General features: G+C 32.3%; 2 protein-coding genes across 4 annotated transcripts; one reads left to right on the top strand and one right to left on the bottom strand.

Moving 5' to 3' along the window:
* The first annotated feature begins 4,850 nt into the window (after positions 1-4,850).
* LOC11408065 (uncharacterized) lies at positions 4,851-7,754 on the top strand. The gene is made up of 2 exons (XM_003623337.4): positions 4,851-5,158; positions 6,074-7,754. The coding sequence occupies exons 1-2, from the start codon at positions 5,136-5,138 to the stop codon at positions 7,569-7,571; spliced, it is 1,521 nt and encodes a 506-aa protein (XP_003623385.2). The 5' UTR covers positions 4,851-5,135; the 3' UTR covers positions 7,572-7,754.
* Positions 7,755-8,098: 344 nt separating this feature from the next.
* LOC11412157 (protein DETOXIFICATION 44, chloroplastic) lies at positions 8,099-14,649 on the bottom strand. 3 transcript variants are annotated; one of them, XM_039828307.1, is made up of 12 exons: positions 14,203-14,649; positions 13,806-13,964; positions 13,561-13,634; positions 12,854-12,989; positions 12,173-12,269; positions 11,966-12,066; positions 10,688-10,851; positions 10,073-10,144; positions 9,850-9,966; positions 9,366-9,461; positions 9,107-9,228; positions 8,099-8,716 (listed from the first exon to the last, which is right to left on the bottom strand). In XM_039828307.1, the coding sequence occupies exons 1-12, from the start codon at positions 14,642-14,644 to the stop codon at positions 8,656-8,658; spliced, it is 1,641 nt and encodes a 546-aa protein (XP_039684241.1). In that variant the 5' UTR covers positions 14,645-14,649; the 3' UTR covers positions 8,099-8,655. The 3 variants fall into 3 exon arrangements, with proteins under 3 accessions (XP_039684241.1, XP_024625928.2, XP_024625929.2); XM_024770160.2 differs by having other exon boundaries at positions 13,561-13,694; positions 14,203-14,648; XM_024770161.2 differs by lacking the exon at positions 8,099-8,716 and having other exon boundaries at positions 9,858-9,966; positions 13,561-13,694.
* Between the last annotated feature and the right edge of the window lie 225 nt (positions 14,650-14,874).

The following is a 14,874-nucleotide window of genomic DNA, read 5'->3' as shown; positions in this document are numbered from 1 at the left end:
GAAAAACTTATAAATATCCTCAACATGAGAATATTCAGAAGAGAGAAATATTTTTGATATTGTTACAAATGACTTCGATTTTATCGCATCCACTAATAAATCATTTTTTTCTATTCCAAAAATTGTTGCACTAGATCAAATGATCATAATTGTCTTTATTCATGTATTGATAAATGAATATTAAGCATGATACATGAAATGTATGTTAAAAGCAAGCGATTAAGTTTGATATGAGAATATGACTCCTCATATACATGATCCCTATGTACATTATATTTGTGTTCATGCTTCCCACATTTATAATTCTTTTTTTTTTTTTTTCATATCATCCCCAATACTTTTTTATAGATACCAAAAAGGGGAAAATATATGTGATGGGATAGAAACCTATGACGTATGGAGAATCGATGAAGAATGTTAAGAATTAACCTATTGCATATGTTTAGGGGAAGTTTAATTAGAATGATATGAATTAAACTTTTGCACGTGTGTTAGGGGGAGCTTAATTGCATACATAAGAACATTTTTACATTTTTTTACTATATTTATCCATAAATCTTAAGATTGATTCAAAAAGTTTGTCATCATAAAAAAATGAGAGATTGTTGAAACAAAAATCATTTTGATGTCACAATAAACCTTATAAAATAAAGGTTAAGTATTATGTTTACACTTAAGTCTTTTAACAGAAGTAGACATAAAAGAAATCTTTACATGTGCGTGTATATACTAAATGGGAGAATTATAATAGCATGAGAATACTACAACAACAACATCACAAGATCATAGAAGATGCCAAAAGACTATTGATGAAATCACAAGATTGTTGATTGAATATTTAACAAAAATATGAGATTCATTGGTTCAACCTCGTTACCACAAGAGTTAAAGATTAAAGGAAGAACATGTTTATAGTTGAACAATCATGGTCGAATAACTTGAAAACCGCACAAGATTATAATTAATGTTTTGTGACAAAACACACATTGAGTTGTGTTACATATCTTAATGATTTATTTCAACAATACATGTCAAAGCTTTTTAAGACATGAAAATTAATTAGTTATATTCAAATAGTTTAAAAAAGAGTTTAAGAGAAAGACATAAAATTTCATTCAAGCAAATGATTGTTGTGCCATCAAGAGTACAAGAAAAAGCGTGTGCAATCACGAAGAGGTATTATGAGAAATATTGCGTCATTAGCAAAATAGTTCAAGGATAATTGCCCAAGAACATATTATCATCTCATACAGAAAAAAAAAAAACATTATAAACTACGTAACTCAACATGATATTATAACATATACATTATTGTACAACTATGTGTTGTTTCACATGTAAATAGTCTAACTACAATGTACATTGAACAACAACGACATTTATAAACTACACTAGTATATATATATAATGCATAAGTTACCTTCAAGTTGATTTGAATAGACTAAAATAGATGTAATATTAAACACATGAATTTATAATGTTTGTATATTTAGATAGAACAAAAACATAGTTGCGCATGTTTTTATTTTGAACTATTGATGTTGCAATTCAACCAAAAAAAAAAAAAAAAGAATCTTTCTTTCCATTAACTTTCTCTCCCTCTAATAATCTTTTCTTAGAAACAAACATAGTGTAAATGTTTTTATTTTCATTAGTCTTGATTGATTTGTAGAAATTTCTATGATATCTCACATGAAGAATGGTTTTTTTTTAGTTCTACATAAACGACATAAGAAAAAAAAAAGGCAAATTATTTTTACAAAAGAATCAATCTTAAAAATGTGTAATTTTATAAAAAGTAATTGTATGTCTTATAATAAATATTAATCTCGTTTATAATTTATAGTTGAGAAATAAGTAATTTGTAACTTTCTGAAAGTTTTTTTTTTTTTTGACAAAACTTTTTGAAAGTTATGTTATTTGTGATTCATCAATTAGATATAAATGAAAATATGTATCACTGTGAAACAATCCCGTGTTTTTTTTTCTTTTTTTTTTTTCAATGAAAATAATGTTCACGTGTTTTGTTAACTATCAACGATAAATGTTTCTTCTATTTTTTTTTTTTTATGATCACATCAACATTTGTTTTATTTTTCAAACAAATGTTGGTATCTACTAGTAGTTAGATTCAAATTAATAAAATTGTCATATTAAAAACTCCAAAATGCTAAATTATCACTGGCAGATAGATATGTAACATGATTGTAAACAACTTTTGATTAGTGGAATTTTCTCATACTCTTGAAGGAGCCAATTAACGGCCTGATCTGCTGCCGTGATAGTTCCACCATTACATCCCTAGGGAACGAGTTGGATGGAGAATGTTTGAAACTTCTTTGTCAGCATTATAGCTTGCTTCACTACACAACTTCCTCAACTTTTTATCTGATATCTGTCACGGTGAATGCTCCATAATGAGTTCCCCCAACTTTTCAATTGCACATATCAAAACATGATATTATAACATATACATTATTATACAACTATGTGTTGTTTCACATGTAAATAGTCTAACTACAACGTATATTAAACAACAACCATATTAATTACCTACACTAGTTATATATAATTCATAAGTTACCTTCAAGTTGATTTGAATAGGCTAAAATAAATGTAATATGAAACACGTGAATTTATGAAGTTTGTATATTTAGAGAGAACAAAAACATGATTGCATATATTTTTATATTGTCAACTATTGATGTTGCACTTCAACCAAACAAAAAAAAGAAGGATTCTAAATTGACTTGCAAGATAGACTACTACAATTTTGATTGTGAAACTTGCAACATTGTGAAATTAAACTTGCAGCTTTAATTATGTTTATGAAACCAGTCAAGAGAGGGAAAAAGAACAAGAGTTCTATTGCTTCTGGTGAGAGTGTGCTGCCACCTGGCTTCGTTTGGCGCTCTTAATCGAACCATGAAGCGTTCATTAAAGGTCCACACGCGGAGAAGTTCCGATCTATTAAAATTTTTCGAGAAAACGATAGGCTTACCAAAGACCAAACAAAGGCTTTAGTAAATGTTGTAATATTTGAAAATATCGTGTTGTGTAATAAATATTCGTATTTCAATGTTTCTGTGAAACAACTCAGACTTGGTATTTTTATGTTATTTGTGTGAAGACAATCTTTAATAGACATTGTATTTCATTTTCGTAATCTTGGATATTGAACTAAAAAAAAGACTATTTCAATTTTGACATATAACAACGTTAATTTAATAGCACTCTTACAAATACACTCTTAAAAATTCCACACACCTATTATAACACTTTTGCCAAAACACTAGTAGGACTAGATAGTGTATTCAAATTTTGCGTGTGATCCAATTGAATGGTTCTCAAAAATTTATTCTACTATATTTTAATACAAATTATGACATGAATATGATTTCTATTAGTATTTGGGCACACATACAATAATGAAGAAAATTAAATAATAAATAAATTAGTCAAATCATTCAATATCATTAAACCAATTTATCTTAAAAAAAAGCATTTGTGTGAAATGTGCCCAAACCTTTTACATTTGTGTTTGTCCTTAACTAAGTATTTCTCACTCTTGAGAGTGAGAACACCATGTTTAACGAAATTACAATACGTACCCATCTACCAGAGACGGTGAAAATGTACACAATAAAAGTTAAATAATTTCAAACACAACATGAATCTTAATTGATCGGAAGGGAATTAAGGTTTGTGTTTGATTATTTTTAGCAGATCTAAAAGATTAAGAAAATGAAAAAGAGAACATTTGTATTTTCAAGAATTTGATCGAACCTTATCATTTTGAAACGGGGAGGGGTTTAAAGATCAAGTGGTAGTTACCGGATAAGTGCTCACGTGAGGATAATTATAACACATGCCAAACCGTTGGATTAAAGTAAAACCAAGAGTTAAAATTAGGAGTAATTTTTTTAAGGGGAAAATCAGGAATAACTTTTGAGATTTACTCTTAGAGTTAATATATCTTTCCTCGCATTTAAATATTAAACGGACATTTTTTTACTTTATATAGTTCCATTTCTTTTCTTTAAAAAAAAACAATAGTTTCATCTTTTTTTGTCAGGATATAGTTGCATTTTTATTATTGGTTTCTATAGTATTTATCTTTTTTGGGTAAATAATATATGTTTTATTTTCTATTTACAATAAATTAATTAAAATCACATTACAAATTTTACGTGTAAAATTTTTTAGGGTTAATATATGTTTATCTCTATATTATTAACGGTTTTTAGTTTATCTGTAAAAAAAATTTGTTTAGATTTTAACCTTGTAATTTGAAGATTCTTCGATTTTAAACCCATATGATATCAAATTTCAAACTTTAAGATACTTTTGTCTTTTGTAATTTAAGCAAATTTTGATTCTTCCACTTTAATATCATCAATTTTGTAAAATCAAAATTCATTAAAATCTAAAACTAAAGAAACATCGAATTACGTAATTGAAATCTAAATCATTTTTTACAATAGTAATCGATAATATTACGGAATAACATATATTAACCAAAAAATATACCACAAATAGAAATTCATTTCAATACCTATCAATACATCACACGACATATATCATCATCTATCCTATAACAAAAAACCATCATTTAACAATAATAGTGTGATGAAAGCAAATCAGAAAAAAATTCATAAAAACAAAGACAAATGAATCTAGATATGCATTGGAAACAAAACTGTTCAAAAAAAGCAAGCTGCAAACAACATCACCAAATAAAAAGGAAGCCCTTCACAGTGAAGAAAGCTCTTGACAGCCTGCCACCAATGAAACAACAACTGCCACGTGTCATAACCCCAGAAGCCCACAGCCTTTGCATTAGATTCTCAAAATTAGCCACGTCATCAAGCCTATCCAAAATATATAATTTTTTTTATGGTGAGAGAAAAATCCATATTTCCCTTTGTAGAAAGGTTTGATGACGTAAATACTAAATTGATCACTTCAACATTTTTTCTTAGTTTCCAAGTCAAGAGTGACGTTTGTGATGACGTTTACATGTCCCAATTGTTCAATATAGTACAAATTTCAAAACCTCTCTTAAACCTCAAAAAATAACACAAATTTCAAAGCTATACACAAAGGAGCCAAAATTTTCAGTACTTAGAAAGCGTATGAAGATTGATACCGTTTCTGGGTCAGTTTTTTTTTTCTTTTTTTGTTCTAAATTCATTTCAAGCTACCTATAGTTGAACATAGATTTTATGGAGTCTCATGGTTAAATGATTCATGAATCTAATTATCATTAAATGAAAATCAAACAATTCATATTTCAAATTTAGTTTCAAAAAGTAGAGTATGATTTGTTCAATATTTTTGAGATTTTTTAATCCCTTGAAGCAAGGGAATTATAACTGAGGATCATTAGTTGATACCTTGGCTAAATCTCTAGTTCGACAACACTTTGAAAATGGAATCTTTGAAGTATGTGTTCCAACAATCATAGATTCAACTACAAATCTCAATTGCGAAAAATCAGACAAGTAGTACTCGATTTGGCAAAGTTAGAATAGGAGTAGCTCGATTTTCATTCAACAATCGAGATCTGTTGATTGCGAATTCGGTTTTACAAATTCAGAATATGATTCATTCTATCCTTTTGAGATTTGTTAACTTTGAAAATGGAATCTATGAAGTATGAGTTATAACAATCACAAATTCAACTATTGGATGAAAATTAGCCGAATCTCAATTGTTAAAAGAAAATCATACAAATTTTATTCGAATTGGCAAAGTCGGAATATGAGTTGTTAAATTTTCATCGAACAATCAAGATCTGCTGATTGCGAATTCAGTTCATTTATGGTTCCATGTCGCTGTTGCTGCCAATCTATTTGTTTTTTTTCATTTGATCCAAATTTTATTTGTTCATATATTTATTTTCATTTCATCTACTTTGTTTTTGATGCATATGCTTATTTCTTGATTCTTATTACGTTTCTGAACTATATAATTTATACTTCACCTTGCAACTTTGCTTATGTTTTTTTGAAGGAACTAATAGAAATCTAACAGAAATTTGTTGTTTGTTTGCTTGTTGGGATGGTTGCAGACAAAGGAAATCACGCAAGAGACGCAGTGGTGGAAGAACTGACTCAGTGGAAGACACTCTTGAGAAGTGGAAGAACTACAACAGACAGCAACAACAAAAACTTGGTTGTAGAGGTAATGGAGCTGATAAGATTCACAAAGTTCCTGCAAAAGGTTCAAGAAAAGGGTGCATGAGAGGTAAAGGTGGTCCTCAGAATTCTGATTGCAATTTCAGAGGAGTTAGACAGAGAATTTGGGGTAAATGGGTTGCTGAGATTCGTGAACCAATCAATGGTAAACATGTTGGTGAGAAAGCAAATAGGCTTTGGCTTGGTACTTTCACTACAGCACATGATGCTGCTCTTGCTTATGATAAAGCAGCTAAGGCTATGTATGGACCTAGTGCTCGCTTGAACTTCCCTGATGGATCGCCATCATCATCAAGCGGTGGTTCTGCAGATTCAATGAATGGCGAGGAGGATCTTGGAAAAGCTGAAGAGTTGGAGGGTAATCTTCATCAGTTTGAGGAAGAGAATAAGATTCTTTCTAAAGATTTTGTTTCTGATGATGACTCGGTAGAGGAATCAAAGGAAGTGATGATAGATGGTACTGTCCAATGTCCAACAAATAAGAAATGTAAGAAAATGGTTCATCAAAGGTCTTACAAGAATGTCAAATCTGAAACACATGGAGAAAATAAACGACTAGAGAGAGAATTGGGGAAGGTTTTGGAGAATTCTAGCCTGGATGGAGAGTTTAATCATGTGCAGAAGGAGCCTATGGATGCAGGCATGAACTCAGGAGCTGATCGTAGATCTTCTGATATAGCAGATCTGGTGCAGAGTGAGGAAACAATAAGAGGATCACCGGAGGATTTGAAATCCTTTGAGTTGAGCTGCAGCAATCATTTCTTTGGAAACCAGCACAATATGCTTCCAGATAGCAATCCAAGATCAAGTTCTGAGCATTGTAACATCAAAACCGAGGCTTCTCTTGCAAAGAAACACAAGAAGGAAGAAAATGGACATTTCTTAAGCCATGCTCGGTCACAAAATGAGCAAAATAAAAATGGATATTTTGATGAAATGGAAAGTGAGCTTAAGGGATTGGAATACAAGCTGGGAGGCCAATCTATTGATTGCAAGAATGATGAGGCACAAATAGTAGTACCTTACATGCAGGGAATTCATCTGTTTGGTGGTGACAGTGTTGGACCAATTGAAAGAATGTCACAAGTTGAGGCTTTGAACAACAATACTAATAAAAACACTAAATTGAAAGAGAAAGGAAGTAATGGAAATGCATTTCATGGACTTAGTTCAGGGCAAAGTAGGAAGCTGAGTGATCTTTCTCAACAGTTGCAGAAATTGGGTGGTTACTTGCCTGAAAATTGGAATAATATGCAGTTTGCAGATCTTGAAGTTGGTTATGATTATAGTTTCTTAAAACCTGATTATGATTTTGGTTTATTAGAAGAGAAGAAGTTACTTGATATATGTTTTTCACATATAGGATCTTGAAGTTCCTATGTGCTTATAAGGTTTTTGTTTTTCACTTTGGTGGGGTTATTTATAGGTCTTTTTTCCCTACCTTAGTGATTCAAATGATACCATGTATCTGCTTTCTATTCAGCATCTCAGTCACTGTAAAGATGCTCTGTACTATGAATTTTCCATTGAGTTATATATAATTATTACAATTTATGAATGTCCAAGTCTAACTATGATGCCTTTTTGTACTTTCTAGAAGATACTTTTTGTACATCATACTCTGCCTATCCATAAAAGTTAGTGTTCATGTACTTTGGTTATTGAATCTTGAAAAATGTTGAGTATACATATAAGTTTCCTAATTTGTCAACTCCCTTACAAATTTATCTTTCAGTCTCATAAGTTAATCTTTTAGTCTATTTTATTGAAGTTACAAATCACATGACATTTTATAGGGATTCATGTAAGCAATTTATGCAGCACATACATGCATAGTTACTATGTCACAGTAGTTGTTCCGTTACACACTATTAATGACAGTTGATAGAAGAATCAAATTATAAAGACAAAGGGATGATTTGTGAAGAAATTAACATATTTCGATATTCATTTACAGACACTTTCAGTATCCGAAGCTACTCGTTTATATTTACTATACCAAAATAAAAGAAACTAAGACCTTTTACCAATTGGTTAGTGAAGATTACACCGACAATAATGAGTTTTTCCTAGAAACAGACTTTTTATGTAGACTATACCAGTACAAGATCTCAACTCTAAGATGCAGCTTCCTTTGGCAATGAAAATATGCAAATGAACTGACAATCTCTTAATAAAACAAATTTCCAAAAAATGGCAGAAAGTTAACAGACTTGACTTTCATGCTACACGTCTGTCATTCAACAATTTTTCTCCATCCGTGTGCTCATTTAGCCTCTCAAAATCTCTACTTTGAAAGATTTTAGCATTTGGTTTGCAGCAATTTTTGCAACATTCTAATAATTTATTATAGTCCTGTATTGCTACTGGATTCTCTTTAGGAGCATGGGGATTTGGTAAGTAGGAAAGAGTGCAGAACTTATCAGTATCCTCATATTGGAGAAGCTCTTGAGAATCAGTCTTCTGCTCTATCTTTATACCAGATCATATCCCATGGACCACTTTTGCTGCTCAACCTGAAGAAATGGAAAATATAAATATTAATCAAAATATGCTCAGTAGGATAGATAAAGAGAAAATAAAAAACTAATGATTGCAAAGTTCTGTCAAATTCCATTTAAACCAATGTTTCCAGGATCATTCTGCCATTGTTCTTTGAGCTAGGATCCAAATACGAAGGTTTTTTCTAAATTACCTTTGAAGAATGGTGGGTAATTTACCCACCAACCAATGAAAATGAGCAATTTGTTGGTGGGGTCAAGATAGTTCATGGATACCACTTAAAAATGTGCTTATGTGGCTAATGTGTATTGGTTGGGGTAAATTACCCACCATTCTTCCATGGGTACCCTAGTTGTCACCACGATTAGTATAACGCATCATCCATAAAAAATTATACACTTTACCTCCAAACTCCAGCTAGAACACGCAACGCCATGAAGAGAAACAATCCTGCCCAGACTCCAGGAAGTCCAACTACTGGAGCAGCCACCAGCATGAAAACTGAGGAAATTAGTCCAACTAGCACCTATCATTGACAAAAGGCAAACACAAAGAGGTAAGAAAGAAGGGGGGAAAAAGAAGGAGGACAAAAGGAAATCAGTTAAGAGAATAAAATAACTTGAAATGCTTAAACAACTATTAATCATTGAAGTGGGTAATTACCATCGAGTAAGCAGCGTACTCAAAGTCCGAAACCCCATAATAAAGCCCATCAATAACAAATGCCAAAGCATTCACTGGTTGAGATCCAGCAACAAACTGCACATGTGGGAAAGTTTCAGATATTTCAAACAACATTACTGTGTATACACCAAACATTTCTATGTATACATACATGCATCCAAAGACAGAATGGAGACTCAAATTACATATAACAAACATTAGGTATGACCCCTAAAAAGTTGGCATGGCCAAAATAGCCTTCAAGCACTTGTATATTTTTGATACTGCCCGAAAAACATTCGCAGACAGTGTATGATTCATCCAGATAAAAGGAATACCAATCTGAATCTGAAAATGTTCTCAATAAAAGTAGAAAATATTTTCAATATAAAAAGACATCCAGATTAAGTTCACTTCAACTCGTAGCCTACACGAATCAAGCAACTGTAAAAGTGATTCTCAGCAAACAATTGTGATTTCTTACCCATATACCTGACTGAGCAACATCCAAAACCTCCGAGTCTGTGCTAAATAAACTAGAAAATGGTCCAAACCCAAAAAATAAGATCATCGACAAAGCGACTCCAGCTCCTAAACCAATCTGTTAGAAATGTAGAGGAGAGTAGGAGAAGAAAAGAGTTGTGGATCATTCTATGTTCGAATCTGATAAAAAAGGGAAGCAGATTATAGGGATAGCAATCATTAACCTGTATCACTCTATATATAATGAGGCGTGCTTGCTCATAATTTCCCAGTGAGTAACTACTGGCAAGAAGAGACTGTAAAATAAATGCATAAGATAACTCAATAAGTTTCAGTAAAATGAATTGCACTCACTAATAATTTTCAAACACCTTGTTTGTGTCAGATTTCCCAATATTAGGAATTCCACTATGTAGCATCTCTATCAGTTGAAAAAGTATGATCCACAACCAATTGTTTCAAAATTTGCCATTTGCGAACAGTTTTTTTCTTTTACAGTCATGTTGGCGAGAATGGTACGATATTGGAATTCTTTACTGATGGGACAGTATTTTCAGCCATGCAAAGAAATTTGGATTTTTTCTCTTATCAGCAAACATTTCAAACTTGATGATACCCAATTTGGTTGATTTCAAGGTCAGGGAAAGCCCTTTAATATTCAACATACTACACTTCATAATTATAAATTTTTATTTGTCTGGATTCATGTGATTTGGAAGTAGGCGCTAAACTGCCTATGATATATGTTTCGATAATTCAATCATGTGTAACATTGGTATATATCTGAAATGAATTAATTAAATGGCACTTTATAAGAGAATGCAATAGTATGATCCAACCTGACCAGCCAGTGCTAGAGCATCGGTGAGCAAAGATATAGACAACCAAACTTCCATGCAAATTTGATGGCCTGCCATAGGTATAGGGCCCTGGTTAGCTGCCAAAGATGTTGTCAGTGTCATAGTTATAAACACAGCCAAAGTCCTGGCAATTAGCAGACCACCTACACAATGCAATAATAAATAGTAAAAGTTAATCCGTATTACTCTTTAATCACACGATCTCTTCTGTCAAGAAATAGTTGTTAACCAAAGAAAACATTTTCAAGCCAATGAAAAAGCCAATGAAAATCATATTTTGCTAAAAATGCAAAAGTATACACTATCATGATTCATACACGAACAAACATAAGTCCTGTAAAAAGTACAAATGCAGAAACTTCACCTTTGAGAGGCAATGTGATTATAATATCCTTTGAACATGGACTTTATCTAATAAAACTGTCGCTATTTTCAATTAGCCAATCATCTATGACTAGCAATAGATTTGTAAGAAAAACCATTGCATGCTAAAAGTAGTTTTGAGAGAGAAAAAGAGGCAACTTAATTCCTGTCTTTTTTGCATTACGAATTATAACCTAGTAACATCTCCAACAAATATTGTTGTTGGACAAACTACAAAGTATATCCTTGTTACTAAAACTCTCATTTCAACTAACTAGTCAGTAAACAGTAAAATCAAACTTGAATTAGCACGTAATGTTTCTCCAAGAGTTTTTTCAGTATGATCACTAGAGACGACACTTCCACTATAAATCAACAACAAAAGTTTTTCCCACCAGATGAGTTTGGCAACAAGGATTACACGATGTAATAATTTCGTATCATATATCATGTTTATTGTTTAGTACCACTTAAGCATATAATCAACAAAAGCCAACAATTTATGTTATTTACTATCACATACTCATATTTAGTTGATTCATTCTAAAGATAAGACAATATTGAGATACTCAGTGAGTTGAATCTAAAATACACTATCAAGCTCAGTTGAAGCATGGCTAGGAAAATTTCAATGATATAATGCTAAAACTATTAAATAACTTTCCAACAAACTCTGATAATTTCACTATCATTCATAATTTCATTGAAGGACAAGGACAGCCAAAGAAACAACATCAACAACAACAACCAAGCCTTATCGTACTAAGTGGGGTCGGCTACATGGATCAAATTACACCATAATGTTCTATTATAAACCATATTACACTAGCTAGCTGAAAAATTAAACAATATTACAGCCAAATAAACAATTCAACTAAATTGAAAAGCACGTACCAGATTTCAGATAGCTGAAAAACTTTGCCCCATCAAAGTCAAAAGGGATTAGCAGAACTTTGCCACTCAAATTCCACAGAAGAATGAAAGCTATTAAATATCTGGTGAACAAAAAGACAAGTTCTGTTAAAAGCAGAAGATCACATGAATTAAAGGACATGTGCAAAATGCACATATAGTACTAAGTTTACCGCATTCCTGACATACTCAGAGATCACCGTAGCAATTGCAGCACCACTAATGCCAAGACCACAGAGAAATATTAATATTGGATCCAATATCACAACAAGAAAGTTCCCAGCACCTGACATTTAATGAGAAGCCTTTGTTATTTATACATCCACATCAGCACTGGCAGGGCTGCACGGAGCATTTTGCAGAGTATAACCATGTAAAAACAAGAAATTGACAGTTCATAGAGCAGAATAGTAGTGAGAATTTATAGAAAACCATCAGGGAAATCGCAGATATAACTAAGAAAACGGTCACAGAATCATGTTGAGCCTGCATTTAACATAGTAGACTAAAAGGATCTGTACCATGAATAGATTGTTTAAAAGATCCTAATATTGACAAAGTTAGAATTTTCTTCGCTAAGAAAATATAAACAACAGATATTATTGGTTACAGCAATTAAGTCAACTATGGAAGATTCATGACATATTTACCATGGATCATCTTCGCCAAGGATACTTTTATAATTCAAATTTACAAAATCTGTAAAATTTTGTCTCTTATTTATTTATATTGAGAGCCGAGTTTAAGTATTCATTCTTGGATAAATAGAACTAGTTAAAGGCTATAAGCGATTGTAACTGGAATCAACTGTATGTAAGTTATGAGTAAGTAAATGGAGAGGGAGAGGGAGAAAGCTGCTGCAATACTTGCCAACTGCATATAGAGGTGTCTTTGTATCCTTAAATCCACGAAAAGTGCCTTGTGCAGCTAATGCAATCACAATTGGTAGAGCACCAAAGGCCCTCAATGTAAGAAAATGTTCGGCAGGTTCACGTATTGGAGAGTCCTGTACAGCATACAAGATCTATATTCAGTTTAAGAATATGAAAACAACATCCAATCATATGCCCATGAAGAGCAATAAAAACCTTTCTTCTTTTCCTTTTATAACCACAAACCAACAAAATACAAGGATATATTTCTTGCTATGCATAGCATAGAACTGGTAACTGTTGAACGTAATGCAATACAATACATTTATAATGATTGTTAACATTTCTTAATTGATTACAATATGAATAATTAACTTTCAGACTTGTTGGGAAAAACTCAAGTTTCTTAACAATTAGTTGCACATTTATGAGAAAAATCAAATTTAACTCAAAATACTAGTAAAAATGTTACTTTCAATTAAGATGGATTTTTTTTTTTGTAGCTCTACCTCTACCTCTACCTTTCACATCTCCACACAAGTTGTACATACACAGTTAGAACTAAATTCTTTAAATTGTGCTTCTAGTGTTTTGAGTTGGTGAGGTTGTTTTGCATGGTAAATCGCAGACTCGGAAGAAATTAGAAAAAGAAGAAACGAAATAAAATAATAGGCGATATCGGATTAACAACCAGCTTTGACATACAGCAGCTATACCCAGGATAGTCATAAGAGGGCCAGAGCCAAGTGAAAGTGCTACAGTTTCAGCAATTCCAAGACCTGCAGCAAGTACTAAAGAAGTTGATACCGAAGAAAGGAGCTTCTTTCTTTCGGATTTTCCTGAGAAATTTACAATAACTACGTGAGACCATTGACCAAAACTATCTGTAGATACATCTGATCAAGAAAATATACAACCATGACCAGAAAACCATTCTTAAAAACCAATACCATTTTCCTCAGCTTGCTCGGATTCTTCCTCCTTTCCAATTAGCGCTTGTTCCTCGGCAACAAAGGATGTAGTGATATTAAGTAAAGGAACATTGAATACTTTCGACACTAGATTAAACACAGAAGCTGAAACCCCAACTGCAGCTAATTCAACCGCCCCTGTATAGAAAGAAAAAAAAAACTAATTAAGGAATAATACAATCCTTTTCTTTTGGTGGTGTCCCCGGACCTTGCATATATTATGCATCGTCCTTACCAACTGAGCTAAGCTCACAAGGATACGGAATAATACAATCTACTATAAAATGCTGCAGGCAGCTAACTAATTATCTACGAAGCACTGACACATGGACACTGATAACGATAATTTGAGAAAATGAATTTGCAAGAAATGTACCTATGTGACCGACGAAGGCTGTGTCGATCAAGGAGGCAATTGGATCAGCTGCCAAGGCGACAGCAGCTGGCAGGGCAATGGAGAGCATATCCATTCCAAGTTCATCAAATTTAAACCAACCATTTCTGAAATTTGGAAGAAGAGAAGGAGGTTTAGGGGGTGGTGTTTGATCAAGATAATCATCATCATCATCATCATCAGTGGTGGTGGTGATGGGATTTTTGTTGGAAGGAGAAGCTCGAAGTCGAAGAGGAGCAGAGCAATGAGGAAGAAAGTTTGTGGTTAGTGTAGATGGAGATTTCAATGTTGGGGATTTTAAAGAGGGAATGTGATGGAAATTGCAAAGAAAACATGCAGAAGAAGAAGAAGAAGACGCCATTCTCAATTTCGGAGGGAGCATAGTATGTGAGTTTTGCTTGTAAAGCAAAGCCAAACAAACCATATCTTCATTTTTTTAATATAAATTTTTACTTTTTCCAATTCAACGGACATGTGTATTTCTTTGGCTCACAAATAAATTAATCAAATTTTGTTTCTTTAATTTTAACTCAATTGAGAGAGAAATTGCATAATATACGTAGGAGCTAATGTTCGATTATCTGAACTTCAATCACTACACTATCAGATAAAATAAAATAAAATCTTAGATACGTTGTATTTAGTTGCGAGGAC

This window comes from Medicago truncatula, chromosome 7 (assembly GCF_003473485.1).
Source record: "Medicago truncatula cultivar Jemalong A17 chromosome 7, MtrunA17r5.0-ANR, whole genome shotgun sequence".
In the NCBI taxonomy this organism is placed as follows: Eukaryota; Viridiplantae; Streptophyta; class Magnoliopsida; order Fabales; family Fabaceae; genus Medicago; species Medicago truncatula.
This window is presented reverse-complemented; position numbering and strand designations above follow the sequence as displayed.

Coding starts and splice junctions, on each gene's coding strand:
- LOC11408065 (XM_003623337.4), top strand. CDS start 5,136: ATGAAGATTGATACCGTTTCTGG. Junction 5,159..6,073: donor AAGATTGATACCGTTTCTGG/GTCAGTTTTTTT, acceptor GGATGGTTGCAG/ACAAAGGAAATCACGCAAGA.
- LOC11412157 (XM_024770160.2), bottom strand. CDS start 14,644: ATGGTTTGTTTGGCTTTGCTTTACAAGCAAAACTCACATACTATGCTC. Junction 10,852..11,965: donor TTTCAGCTATCTGAAATCTG/GTACGTGCTTTT, acceptor TGCATTGTGTAG/GTGGTCTGCTAATTGCCAGG. Junction 8,717..9,106: donor GTTCTAGCTGGAGTTTGGAG/GTAAAGTGTATA, acceptor CCATTTCTTCAG/GTTGAGCAGCAAAAGTGGTC.